Source organism: Populus nigra, chromosome 6, assembly GCF_951802175.1.
Source record: "Populus nigra chromosome 6, ddPopNigr1.1, whole genome shotgun sequence".
Lineage (NCBI taxonomy): Eukaryota > Viridiplantae > Streptophyta > Magnoliopsida > Malpighiales > Salicaceae > Populus > Populus nigra.
This window is the reverse complement of record NC_084857.1, coordinates 8,388,781-8,401,156: the sequence shown is the minus strand read 5'-3', so window position 1 is coordinate 8,401,156 and position 12,376 is coordinate 8,388,781. Positions and strand designations below refer to the sequence as shown.

Below are 12,376 nucleotides of genomic sequence, written 5' to 3'. Positions count from 1 at the left end.
GCAAGCATGCCTCTTTTTTTTTTTAAAAAAAAAAAAAGCTTCTCGCTACTTGTATCTATTCTACTTAGTTGGCGGGCACAATACTTGTCACTAACCTTTTATGAAGAATCTCTGCCCAATATATACAATAACTGTATTCTCCATAACACCCAATATATACAATAAGCTTCTTTTAATATACCATTCAAATTTAGTTCGTTTGTGGACAAAAATATCAGCATCATTCCCAAGTGATGCCTCGTTAATCTCGTGTAGTATTGCTTGTACTAGTCAAAAGCTCACCACCCAGCAGCTAAGAATATCACGTGGCAACTCTTCATAAAGACACGCCATGCATTGACGTAACACGCTGACGCCACTGATCACATCACCACCATCCTTAGGAGACGGGCAAACTTCTCCTAGCGCTTCTTATAACAAGAACAATACCTTGCCACAGCTAACACGAACCCCAAAAGGTTTTATTTTTTATGGAGGCAGAGAAGAGCAAACGAGAAGTTGACGGCAAAATGAACGGAAAGAGAGGGAAGGAAGAGGGAGGACTAAAGGGAAGTCAGCAGGAGGTGAAGGAGGAGGAGGTGGAAGAGTTTTTTGCTATATTGAGGAGGATACAGGTGGCTGTCAAGTACTTCGAGAAGAGTGAAGGAAAGAAATGGAGGCCTTTGCTAGAGAGAGAGGAGTTCAAAGAACTTAACGGCGATCCTGACACAGAAATGAAAGAGGGTAATTCTTTTTATGGGAATTCGGGTTTGGATCTGAATTTGGATCCAAATCCAAATGAATAAATTTTGTAAAGACCGGTTAATAAATTTTGTACGTGCGATATCGAGCTTCTTTTTCAAAGCTCTAAAGTCTGAACAACACCCCTTTTTTTTTTTTATCGCTGGTTATATATTCTAAAATTGATGTCATGGTTTTAACTATATTTATCATGTTTCCGTTAGCAAAGTGATGTAGAAAACAAATATCATGTTACTGGATCAGTCTGGATGGATATTCAGGTGAATATAATTCAGCAAACAATGCCTATTTCTTCCTAACTTCCTTTTTTTCTCGTGTTTTTTTAGTCGGAGCAGACTGCAAAACATGGTTATTCTTTTGATGTTTTCTGTGTTGAGATCAAGGCCATTCTTTTAGCTGTCTTTCAAGCAAGCGCTCCTCTCCTTCTAGCATATGCATTTATTTATTGATATATTAAATAATCACTGTGTTTGAGGAGAGAGTTATGAAGATCTGAGGAGATCGTTTCCTGGGAAATCCGTAACTGTATATGTGCAAGACATGATTTTTCATCGAAAAAGGCGAACTTATTTTTTTATAATTCAATAATAAAAGAGGACTCTTAATAAAATTAAATTGTTTTTTTTTAATTATTATCATTGAAGTTTTATCTTATTTTCGCGGACGTTTCAGTCGAGTGCTTTGATATAATCCACTAGTTATTGCTGCTGGTAGATGTCGAGTTGCCATCTTTACGCGAACCGTGTATTTTAACCAATTAAAAATAAATAAACAACAAAATTAGAAGGAAAAAAAGGGGGTTGGTGTAGAAAAATTTACTGACATCCTATATGGTTATTTTAGTGAATTTATTTAAAAAAGAAAGACACGTGTAGGAGAAAAAAATAATTTTATGACCATCAAATTAAAATGATTATCATGTCTTTACTCATATTCTTTCACATTAAAATAATTAATTACTTCTTGAGCATCACAAAATGAGTCTATTAGTGTTAATGATGGTGTAAAAAGAATAAAGATTCTTGCATGATGCCCTGTGGCTTTCTTCATGAACTTTCACCTTGCTCGTGCTTTGTTGAGATGACAACAAAATTGAGATGTTTTTTGCATTATTAATTCAACGTGTGAAGCATGGAGTTGTAAACGATGCCACGAAGTCATCCTTTTTTTTTTTTTTTTATTTACGTCGGGTGTCCGGGCCAGCTTACGCGCACCACGACTATTCCCCACGGCCCGCTGGACAGCCTGCAAGCCCAGGAGCATGTAAGGCACCGCGGGGGTGACAGGCGTACACATAGAGGATCGAACCCGGGACGGGGGCGGAACAAGTCACACAAATTGACCACAGCAGCTAAACCCTTAAGTGCGGATATACTCGAGTACTCGAACCCAGGACGCACAGGCAGGGCAAAGCCTGCCAAGGCCACTGAGCCACGAAGTCATCCTTTAATAGAGTTCTATGTTGCTCGACTGACTGTTTCAAAAAATGCAGTCTATTTTTTTTAGTGCTGATTTAATTTGTGAATTCATAACTAAATTTGGTGGTTATTGTTTATATCTTATTTAATAACAGTTTTTACCCATGAACTATTAAGGTTGTGGTACATTAAGACCCAATTTGATCAATTTTATCCATGAATTACATTTTCTTTATAAATATTTCTTATAAGTTTTTTTTTAATTCACGTGGAGTGTCCGGATTAATTTGCGCGTATCTCGACTAATCCCACAAATAAATCTTCAGTGGCCATCAATATTAGCAATACAGAACTCGAACCTAAAATCACAAGGGAAATAAACCCCCAGTCTCAAAATTTTTACCACTTGATCACCTACTAGATGGTTATATTACTCCTAAGTTTAGTTTGGCTGATAGGTGTCAAACTTTGATCAATGATCAAAACTTATCCTAAATAATTATTTATATTTGGGCATTTTTAACTGAGTTTCTTGCAGATAACAAAGAAAAATCAATCCAGGTTCACAATTATTTTAATTTTTAATTTGAAGAGTAGAAATTAAATAAATTATGAAAAATAGAATATTGGCTAGAATTATCTCAAATTTGTTGGAAGGCTCTATGAAGTTCGTGGGAATTTATATAGATAATTTTAGTTATTCGTTTCTCAAAATCTTATAATATGTGGTTCCCAAAATTAATATATTTCAGGGTTGGTTAAGTGTTGTGCATTCGACAATGCAAGTATTTTTATAATCATACTAAGACAAAGCAAATAAATTTATATAATGTTTTAGAGCATCCAACAAAATTTGAGATCATTCCAGATTATTTTCTAGTTTTTTGCAATTGTGTAAGTACGTATATGATGATTGGAGAAAAATAAAAATACTTCTTAACTTCAAAAAAAAATAAAAATATTTTTGAAACTGGATTGAATTTTTAATCAGCATAAGTGAAAATCTTTAGCTCAATAACAAATTTTCAAGGTTTTTTTGGTCGATGAGAACTATGAAATTAAATGAAGAGGCAATATTTATTAAAAACACGATAGTTTCAAATTGACACCAAGCTATTCATACTTCTACCCTGTGTTGTCGCTATATTTAAGAAATAAGACCTTCCATTCGTAGCTCCTTTTCGTTAATGTAGGTAAGTACCTCCTTTTAGTTAATGTAATGTATTCAATTACTTCTTCTTTTTTGTCAAGTTATTATTTTGTTAAGTATATCAAGGTTTGTGGAGTTTTTTTTTTTAAAAAAATCTTGTTTGATACTTTATTTTTAAATTAATAAGAAGGTATTTTGGGATAAAAAAATGGAATTAATGATACTATTAAGATGTTATTAGTAAAAAAAATTGAGATATAGATTTTGATTGTTCAAAAATTTAAAATCTTTTTTTTTATCAGATGACATATTATTTGTCCAATAAGATAATATGCCGTCCACTCTTCTTAAAAAAAAAAAGTATTGGGAGAATTTTATTTATTTCGATGTTAGTTTTTTAAAATTTTATTAATAAATTTTCATTTAAATAAATAATTATAATGATATTTAAAAAATCATCTAATTATTCCATCAAATTTAAATAAAATTAGAGCTTTTTATGGTAATATTTATAATTAAATTATGAATATTTATATCTAAATATAATATGATTTAAAAAAAATCATATAAATATTCAATGAGAATAAAATATATATTTGCCATGGTTATTTTTTATATTTTTCATGAATTAATTATTCTTTTATCTTTCCATACAAGCGCATTAAAATTATCATTACATGTTTTAATTTTTTTGAAACTTACCTTTTAAAAACATGATAAATCTTTACATAAAAAAATGCTCCTAGTAGAAAGACATTTGTTTTTCAAGATAAGTAAAAATAAACAAGAAATTTGGGAGTTTGAAAAACTAGCAAACACGCATTAAAATATATTTTTTATTGTGAATTTAAATCATTATAATTCTTGTGAATATTTATTTTAATTACTTAAAGTTTAATTGAAAAATTATATTGCTAATGAAAAAGACATGCCTCGTTAAAATATAAAAAAATGCATAAATACAAACCAAGGATTTTGACTTAAGAAATATCTTTTTTTTTTCTAGAATTTAAATACTTTGAACTTATTTCAAATGATTATTCTAATTTCCATAGGATTAAATAAAAAATAACTTTGAAGATGTTCTCGTTCACCTCATTCTTCCCCCCAATTAGCAACTTTTATGATACTACAAAATGCATCTATAAAGCCAATGTTTTCTTGCTGCGTTAAAAATTAACTTGAAATTTTGTCCGTGGTATGTACAGCTTTATAAAAAAAAAACCTTGTGTGTTTACTCGTTTTTCTTCTCTTACATTTTCCTCTGTATCTTTTTTTCTTTTTTTTTTGAAGTATTGTGGTTATTATTTTTAGGTGGAGGCGGCGGGCCGTGGGGATGGCGGGCAAGGTGCTGGAGATTTGAAACGCCGAAGGAGTTCGTAGCCCAGGGAAAAGTTAGTGGAGTCATGGGCCACCTGGAATGCCCAATTGCCTTTATTTTTTGCAATCTAGTTTTCACGGGAGTCTCTATTTGGGCCTAGAAGCAATGGAGTTGTAGTTCACTATACCTGCAACGAAACAAAGAGGACCCACAGAAACAGGCCTGTTTAGTTACCAGATCCAGAGATCATGTTCCCTGAATTTACAGTTTTTTCCTTCGTTTACTTCATTTTCCTTTTTGATATATATATATAAAATAAAATAAAAAATTAAAAGATAATTTGTAATAACTGTTATACAATAATATAAAATTGGAGCTTAATTTAATAACTTGAGCTATTGAGTTTGATTAATTATTTAATATAGTATTATAGTTCGATAATTAGGTAATCATGGATTTGAGTATCACAATCTCATTTTATTTGATAATATTAAATATAGGATAGTGTGAATTCATGTAAATTTTAAATTTAAAGAACTTTTACTTGAGAATATATATTATAGAATAGTACAAAACATATTATAAAATCTTATTTGAAAATTGTTTGGGAACACTTTTGGAATGGTTCTTTGACAATAACCATCTAAATTTCAGGATTTTTAATCATTTAGCTAAAATCTATTCATTTTTATAGTTAAATAAATTTTATCAAGTACAATTATAGAATTTACCGACTTATAAAATGCTTGTTTAAAACTTATAAATATAACAAAAATTATGATATTAAATACATATGGAAAAGAAAGAAAAAAAATTGTTGCGTGTATATGTATGTAAAAACGAGAGGTTGTATTTTTCATAATTCTAGTTTTTTTTTTCTTGTCACAAGGAGATATTGAAGAACTTATAAAAAAGTTGTGAAAAACATAAAAACCGTTATTTCTAGATCAGTATCGACTTGAAAAACCGAAAACTTGTTTCAATTCACTAGTTAATGTTGAATTTCAAAGGATATTTTTTATATATGTTTTGTTTTTCATAGAAGAAATTTTAGGAGAGAACTTCATTTTTCCACAACCGAATATACTTTGGGTGAATTTTAAGTTGCAAACGTACAGATTCATTTGCTTATTAATAGAACGATGAGAATTAATTTCTTACGAAATTAATTTGAAGAATGATATGTAACCGGACAGACGTTTGGGAATGATCGCGAGGAGAAATTGTTTCCATACGGTTCAATTCACTCTTGGAATTTGTATTAGCTTTTCTTTCCTTTGCAGTTTTGAAAGAGTGGATATATGTTTGAAAATAATATAAATTATATTTTAAAATTTTATTTAAAAGTTTAAATTATTGGGTTGAGATGATTTTTTAACATGGTATTATAGTCTTGATGACTAAGTGTTATAAAGTTCGAATCTCATTATCTCCATTTATTTGATAAAAATTAAGCACATTGTAATGTGAGTCTGTGCAAATTCAAGCCCAAAGAGCTTTCACTTAAGATGGTATGTTAGAGAATAATATAAATCATATTTTGAGACCCCATCTAAAAATATAAGTTACTGGGTTGAGATGATTTTTTGATAATATGAAGTTCAAGTTTGATTTTGAGTTTTTAAAATATTATTTTTCTAATATTTTTTTAAATTATTTGATTATTTTAATATGTTGATGTTGAAAATAATTTTAAAAATTAATTTTAATACATTTTTAAAATAAAAACACTTTAAAAAACAAACATAATACAAAAAAAAAAATGAAAGGTACATAACAAAAAAGAAACTTGACAAATAAGAAAAGGTTCAATTACGTCTTGCTAATAACAGTCGACTAATAAACGGGTTCGGTGTGGAATGTTAATTTCAAGGGGGATGGATCGGCAAGCTAACAATTCTTTTTTTTCTTTCTTTCTTTTTCTCCGAGACGAGTCAGATTAGAAAGCATCTCTTTTGTCAGGAGTTTCCAATATTTCTCGATGCTTGACAAATGACATTGTCGGTCTTCTCAGCAACCTATACCAGAGATTTTAGGGAAAAAAGCGAGTACTAAACACCCATTTTAGAAAAATATGCAGAGGACAGATGAGTCACTTTTTGATCGCAAAATATTATTTTGCATCGTTAAATAATAAATATTGCGGAACAACAAAGCAAACTCACCACATTGGCTAGCTATGCGTGTGGCGTTGAATATGTAGGTTAGCAGACTTCGATAAAATCATCATAATTTTGTCAAGGAATCTGTCTTATCCCTGTTAAAAAAACTTCATTTTGGACCGCATAATAAAAATATCCATTTTGCAATACCATATAATATCATAACTAAGAGAGTTAAATAAATCTATAGGCTAAACCCGCTTATGTAGCTTGCTGGTAATTCTTAAAGATTGTTTTTGACCTACTATTATTATTTTTTAGTTCTTATATAACCCATAAATTATCTCGAGTTGTTATTTTAAAACTACATGCACATGAATTTATGCATTTACAAGAAATCATTTTCCTTACTATTCGTTCTGAAAAATAACAAATGCAGAGCAAAATCTCACTTATAAATTTCTAAGATTAAGTTTTAACCCCATTAAAAAAAAAAAGGTGAAGCATAGATATATGCGAAGAGTATTCCACACCGACAAAATTTGCTAAGCTATACAGCTAACCTTCTCGCCCTTTTTTTGTTTTCGATGGGAGCTAGCTTTTGCATTCCTGGCTACCCAACAAATTGGGACACGAATTTAAGCAGTCTAATTTTGTCTCACCATGTGATGTGCCATGTGGTAGGGACTTGCAGCTAGCAAGTGGCACTTGATGCTCGTGTCATGGCGTGTTTATCTTTTAATATTTGGCTTGGGTTTATCCTCCCTTTCTGGCCAGTCGGTGGTGTCTATCAGAAACCTTTAATTGAGCTAGTCTACATGCTTTTTTAGGTTCCACGTTTATGTGACAAGCTCCTTGATGCCGACTGTCAGCCCGTTTTTACATGTACATGTAAAAAAGAAACAGAAAAGTTATAGAAACGTTTTTCCTTCAGGAAAATCTCAATGCTACGAACTTGAAATTTACTGCACGATAGTAAAAAGTTCTTCAAGAAACGGGAAAAGTGCGGAATTTAAATACACATTTTTTAAAAAAAAAATTATTGAATGATATTTGTAGGCATGCATATATCTATCTCCTACCCGGCTTGTATCAAGTTTCAGCTCCTTTTTTTTTTTTTTAAGGCGAGTATCTTTATTTCTTACACAAAATATGAAAATACCAGTGAGCACGATGCAAGCACTAATTAAAAAAAAATGGTGTAGTTACTAATTAGATTGATGGACTTGAAAAGAAAACCGGCCACGTCCAGCACTTATTGGTGGTCCTCGAAAACCAACAGGCTCTGCAACTTGGCCTTTTTTTATGATTTTTTTTTTCTATCCTTTTCAATCATATTTTTAATAGCAAATTAGTACGAAATATGTGTGGTTGTGTGTGTGTGGATGTGATTAGGGAGAATCAAGTGGTGAAATATCTATTATATGGGTGTGTTTATATGACTAACATGTGTAAATTAATAATTCTTTCCAATTGATTTGGGCGAACTTATCTTTCATTCAGAAAAGCAACGAGAAGAATAGTCATGGTACCACTGTCAAAACAAATAATCGATCTACGTGGACACTTCAATATAGGGACAGGCTTACATATTTTATCATTGGAGAAATATACAAAAGAAATTTCTTTGATTTATGAATCTTCCCTGGCCGAAAATTTCCAAACCGTTGTCCACAAGTCAGTGATGATACCACTACTAAGCGATCGAGCATCTTCAAACTCAATCATGAACGGTTGAGGAGACAAGAAAAAGTAGCTGTGAGTTGTAATAAACAGAGTTCAAATTTTCTTACAAATTAAAGAATGCTGTTGGAGAGCTTTCATCTTAAAGATTAGGGAGCTTAAAAGTCAATTCATCTAGAGGGATTGATTATACTAAAGGGAGAGACTAGAAGATGAGTGGGAAGACCGGTAAGAATAGCTTTCGAGGAATTTTCGTGATTCAAAAATGCTGAAGGGGCCATGTTATGCCCCACCACGTAAACCCTATCCCGGGCAATGTTTTCCAAGCTAGATGCGATTCTCATTTCTTTGAAAGCTAAGCAACTCATGCATAAAATGTGAATTCATTTTGCCCAGGTCTTCTCGCTTGGAATTGTCAATGTGTATGAGCCAAGGTCGTCATCAAAAAGGAGAAGAGCTGATTAAAACAGATTTTACCATTAATTGAGATTCAAAAATAAGCTTGTTATCTCCTCCAAGTAAAGTTCTTTTCTCTGCAACGTAAGATAGGGGTAGTGCTTGGAATCAAGCTATGCTTCCTTTGCAAAGATGCAAAATAAATCATCTATGATTCGTAACAGTACCGTTGATAATTGACTGGTTTGATTAGCTGTTTCAAACGTTAAATGTTCGTGATGGTGGTCGGAGAGAAGAAGAAAACTATCTTGAGATCACAATTGATTTCACATGTTTTCTTTTATTATTATTTTTATTATTACGGTGGATGTCCGGGCTATTTTATATGTACCTTGACTAATCTCATAAATTTTAAAATTAATAATTATATAAATTTTTAATAACCTTAAGTTTTGTGAAACTTGAATTAATTAACTTTAAAAATCAAATTTAAAACTATCCTTCGAAGTTATATGTTCCTTTCAAACACAGTGGGTGAGGTGTGCCGAGTATAAAATCCGGTGGCTCATTTCTCCTGTCGCTTCCCACTGTATATGGCTCGGGTTAATTTAACATAAAGAAATGAAAAATGCATGTTTTGCATGCCATGCCCTAACAGCAAATGCTGACAAAACAAAAGAAACCTTCTGGAACAAATAAAATAAAGCTAGATGACTACAAGATACGCAGCCCCGAACAGCACATAGTCGGCCGAATCTGATGTCCACTGTGAGGATGGATTCTCCCTTGAACTGCCAACATTGCCGCCCCGAACCCCCTCTCTCTCTTTTTAATATTAATTTTGGATGTGTTTCATATGTGTACGGCATTTGAGTGCTGGGCCTTTGCCACGGTAATCACGAGGTGACTCGTGGTGCCTGACCTCATTAACAAACAAACGTCTAGATTTTAGTCAAATGAAAACAAGTGGATTGCAGTTTGCAGACCATCCGCCTTGTCATTGCCTACCATCCTTTACAGGCCGTGCCGTCACTAGGGCAAGTGGGATGTATCTTTTTGCATAATTGCAAGTCTGGTGCTATAACTTGGGGGTTTGAATATTTCATGGGTTATTTCTAAATTTCCAGTGCATTCGTGTACATGTATGTTTGGGAGTCTAATTATAATTGATTTTTAAATAATTTTTTATTTTAAAATATATATTAATAATATTTTTTAAAATTATTTTTGATATCAACACATCAAAATAATTTAAAAACACTAAAAAAATATTAATTTAAAATAAATAAAAAATTTTCATTTAAAAAAACGCTTTTAAAACGCATAAATAAATTTTTAATGAAAGAAATAGATAGCATTATGGATATATTTTTTTGTTATCGTAAATGTCTTAATAAAAAATAATATATGTAATTGATAAAACAAATTAAAAACATATAAATTGAATAAAATTTATTAACTCAAGAGGGAAGCTGATTTTCTTTGTAGAAAATAAAAGATAGAAGTAGATGCAGATGTTTTGTCTCGGGTATTCTTTTCATTCTGTATATTTTATTTTATTTTATATTCAAAGTGAATTCTAGTTGATAAGTATGTATGACTTTTACTTTTATAAATAAAATATACAAATAAAACTCGTCTATATAAAGTTTAGGATGGAAATAAATTTAAAGATTAATTAAAATATTAAAAAAAATGTATTGAAATGGTAGGAACAATGCAAATATCATCTAATATTTTTTTAAATAAATTAAACTATTAAAAAAATAAGAAAAAGGATATTAATTAAAACATCCATTAACTTATGGTTATTACAGTTTCACGAGGTTATCTCATGATTCGAGTCATGAGTTTGACATATTAACTGAGATTTTTTTTTAATTATTTTTTGTTAATTTTATTTTTTAATATTAAATTAATTAAAAATTAAATTTTATAATTTATTTTAATTTTGCATGTGTATGTTCATAAAAAATTAATAATCTTACCTGCTACATGACACATCACATCTCACTGGCAAGTAATATAGGAAAAACTAAATAAAATTCTTATTGAAACCACAGTGTTGATGCACAGCACATACGAGTAATCGAACTCTGGTTGTTCGGAACCGAACACCAAACCACGAGACGGAAGGAACACCGGCATCAAACCATTGTGCCGATTACTTTTGCAAATTTAATTATGGCTAAATTGGTCAAATCATCCAGGGGTGTTAAAAAAATAGTCATGTTTAATATTTGTATTATCTACTCGCTTAACCCATTAAAGTTGGTTGAGGTGAATATTACCAGGAATAAATGGTAAAAAAACTAAATAGATACATATTATTAGTCTAATGAGGCTTGAGATTTTTAAAATATAGCTTGACCAGTAGAGCTCATTTAGTTAGTCAGTGACCCCAATACTAGGTAGTTGGTATAGATATTTTATTGTCCTTCCCTCTCTTCATTCATTTTTTTTTATCCCATGTTTCTATTTATCATTTTTTTTTATCCCGTGTTTCTATATATTATTTTTTTTAATGTTTAGTACCATCTATATGTATGGGATCATTGCAATATCAATTGTGATTAAAGATAAAAAAAAATTATATATTTTTGAAAGTGTATTTTTTCAGAATCATAATGAACTAGGGAATTTATATATTAACCCTTTGGATACTTGTAATATTTATATAAAAATTCATTCAATCTGATATATCCAACCCAATTAGATCTATGTTTGTTTTTGCATAGCCAAGTTTATAAGTTGTGAAATATCAAAAGTTGGGTTGAAAACAATTATGGATACCAACTTGACCTAACCAGCAATAAACACCTTTATAACCATTTATGAATTTGAAATTATTTAAAAATTAGTCTTGATTTTTTTAATTTTAACCTCCATGTATCTTGGTAGATTTAAAATCAATTTTTTCTATTGCTTTTTCAAGATTCTTTCCATAATTTGCAAACAAAATTAATGTAATAATTTAAATACAACTGACTTCAATGCTTTCTAATTTAATTGATCGATTTTAAATTCTCTACGTGGAAAAATTTATATACTGAAAGTAAGATTTAAGATTATGATTTTTCAATTATTTCCATGTAAATTTTGGTTTTAAGTTTTTCAAAATCAAGAAAAAAAATGTCAAGGCTATTCGTGTTTTTTAAAGAGAAGGAAGAAAGTGTACTTGGACTATTAGTTTTTTATAATGAAAACTATATTTTTTTAAGGAGAATTAAATTATTATATGAAATTTTAAAATTATTTTTTATTTTAAATATAATCAATTCTATCAATAAAAAATAACGATAATTAACTAGATTGAAGGTTATTATAAAATATCTAAGTTATTTTATTAGTTTTGCATGTCAAGTATGAATAAAACCCTGGAAAATATTAAAGTTATTTTATTAAATTTGCATACAAACGTTCCTAGGAGATGGTTCGTAAATTGATCAGAAAACACATCTAGCTTATGAAAAAAATATGCAAGTCTCGTACAAAACTAATAAGCGTGCTTCTCTGTTTTTAGTGGGTACTTTCACCTAATAACACCATTTAAAACTATATTGGC

At 30.3% G+C, this 12,376-nt stretch overlaps 1 protein-coding gene across 1 annotated transcript; it reads left to right on the top strand.

Annotated features, from left to right (window-relative positions):
- The first annotated feature begins 470 nt into the window (after positions 1–470).
- Positions 471–785, top strand: LOC133696700 (protein NIM1-INTERACTING 2). The gene has a single exon (XM_062118967.1). It carries the CDS (start codon positions 471–473, stop codon positions 783–785), a length of 315 nt encoding a protein of 104 aa, XP_061974951.1.
- The last annotated feature ends 11,591 nt before the right edge of the window (positions 786–12,376 follow it).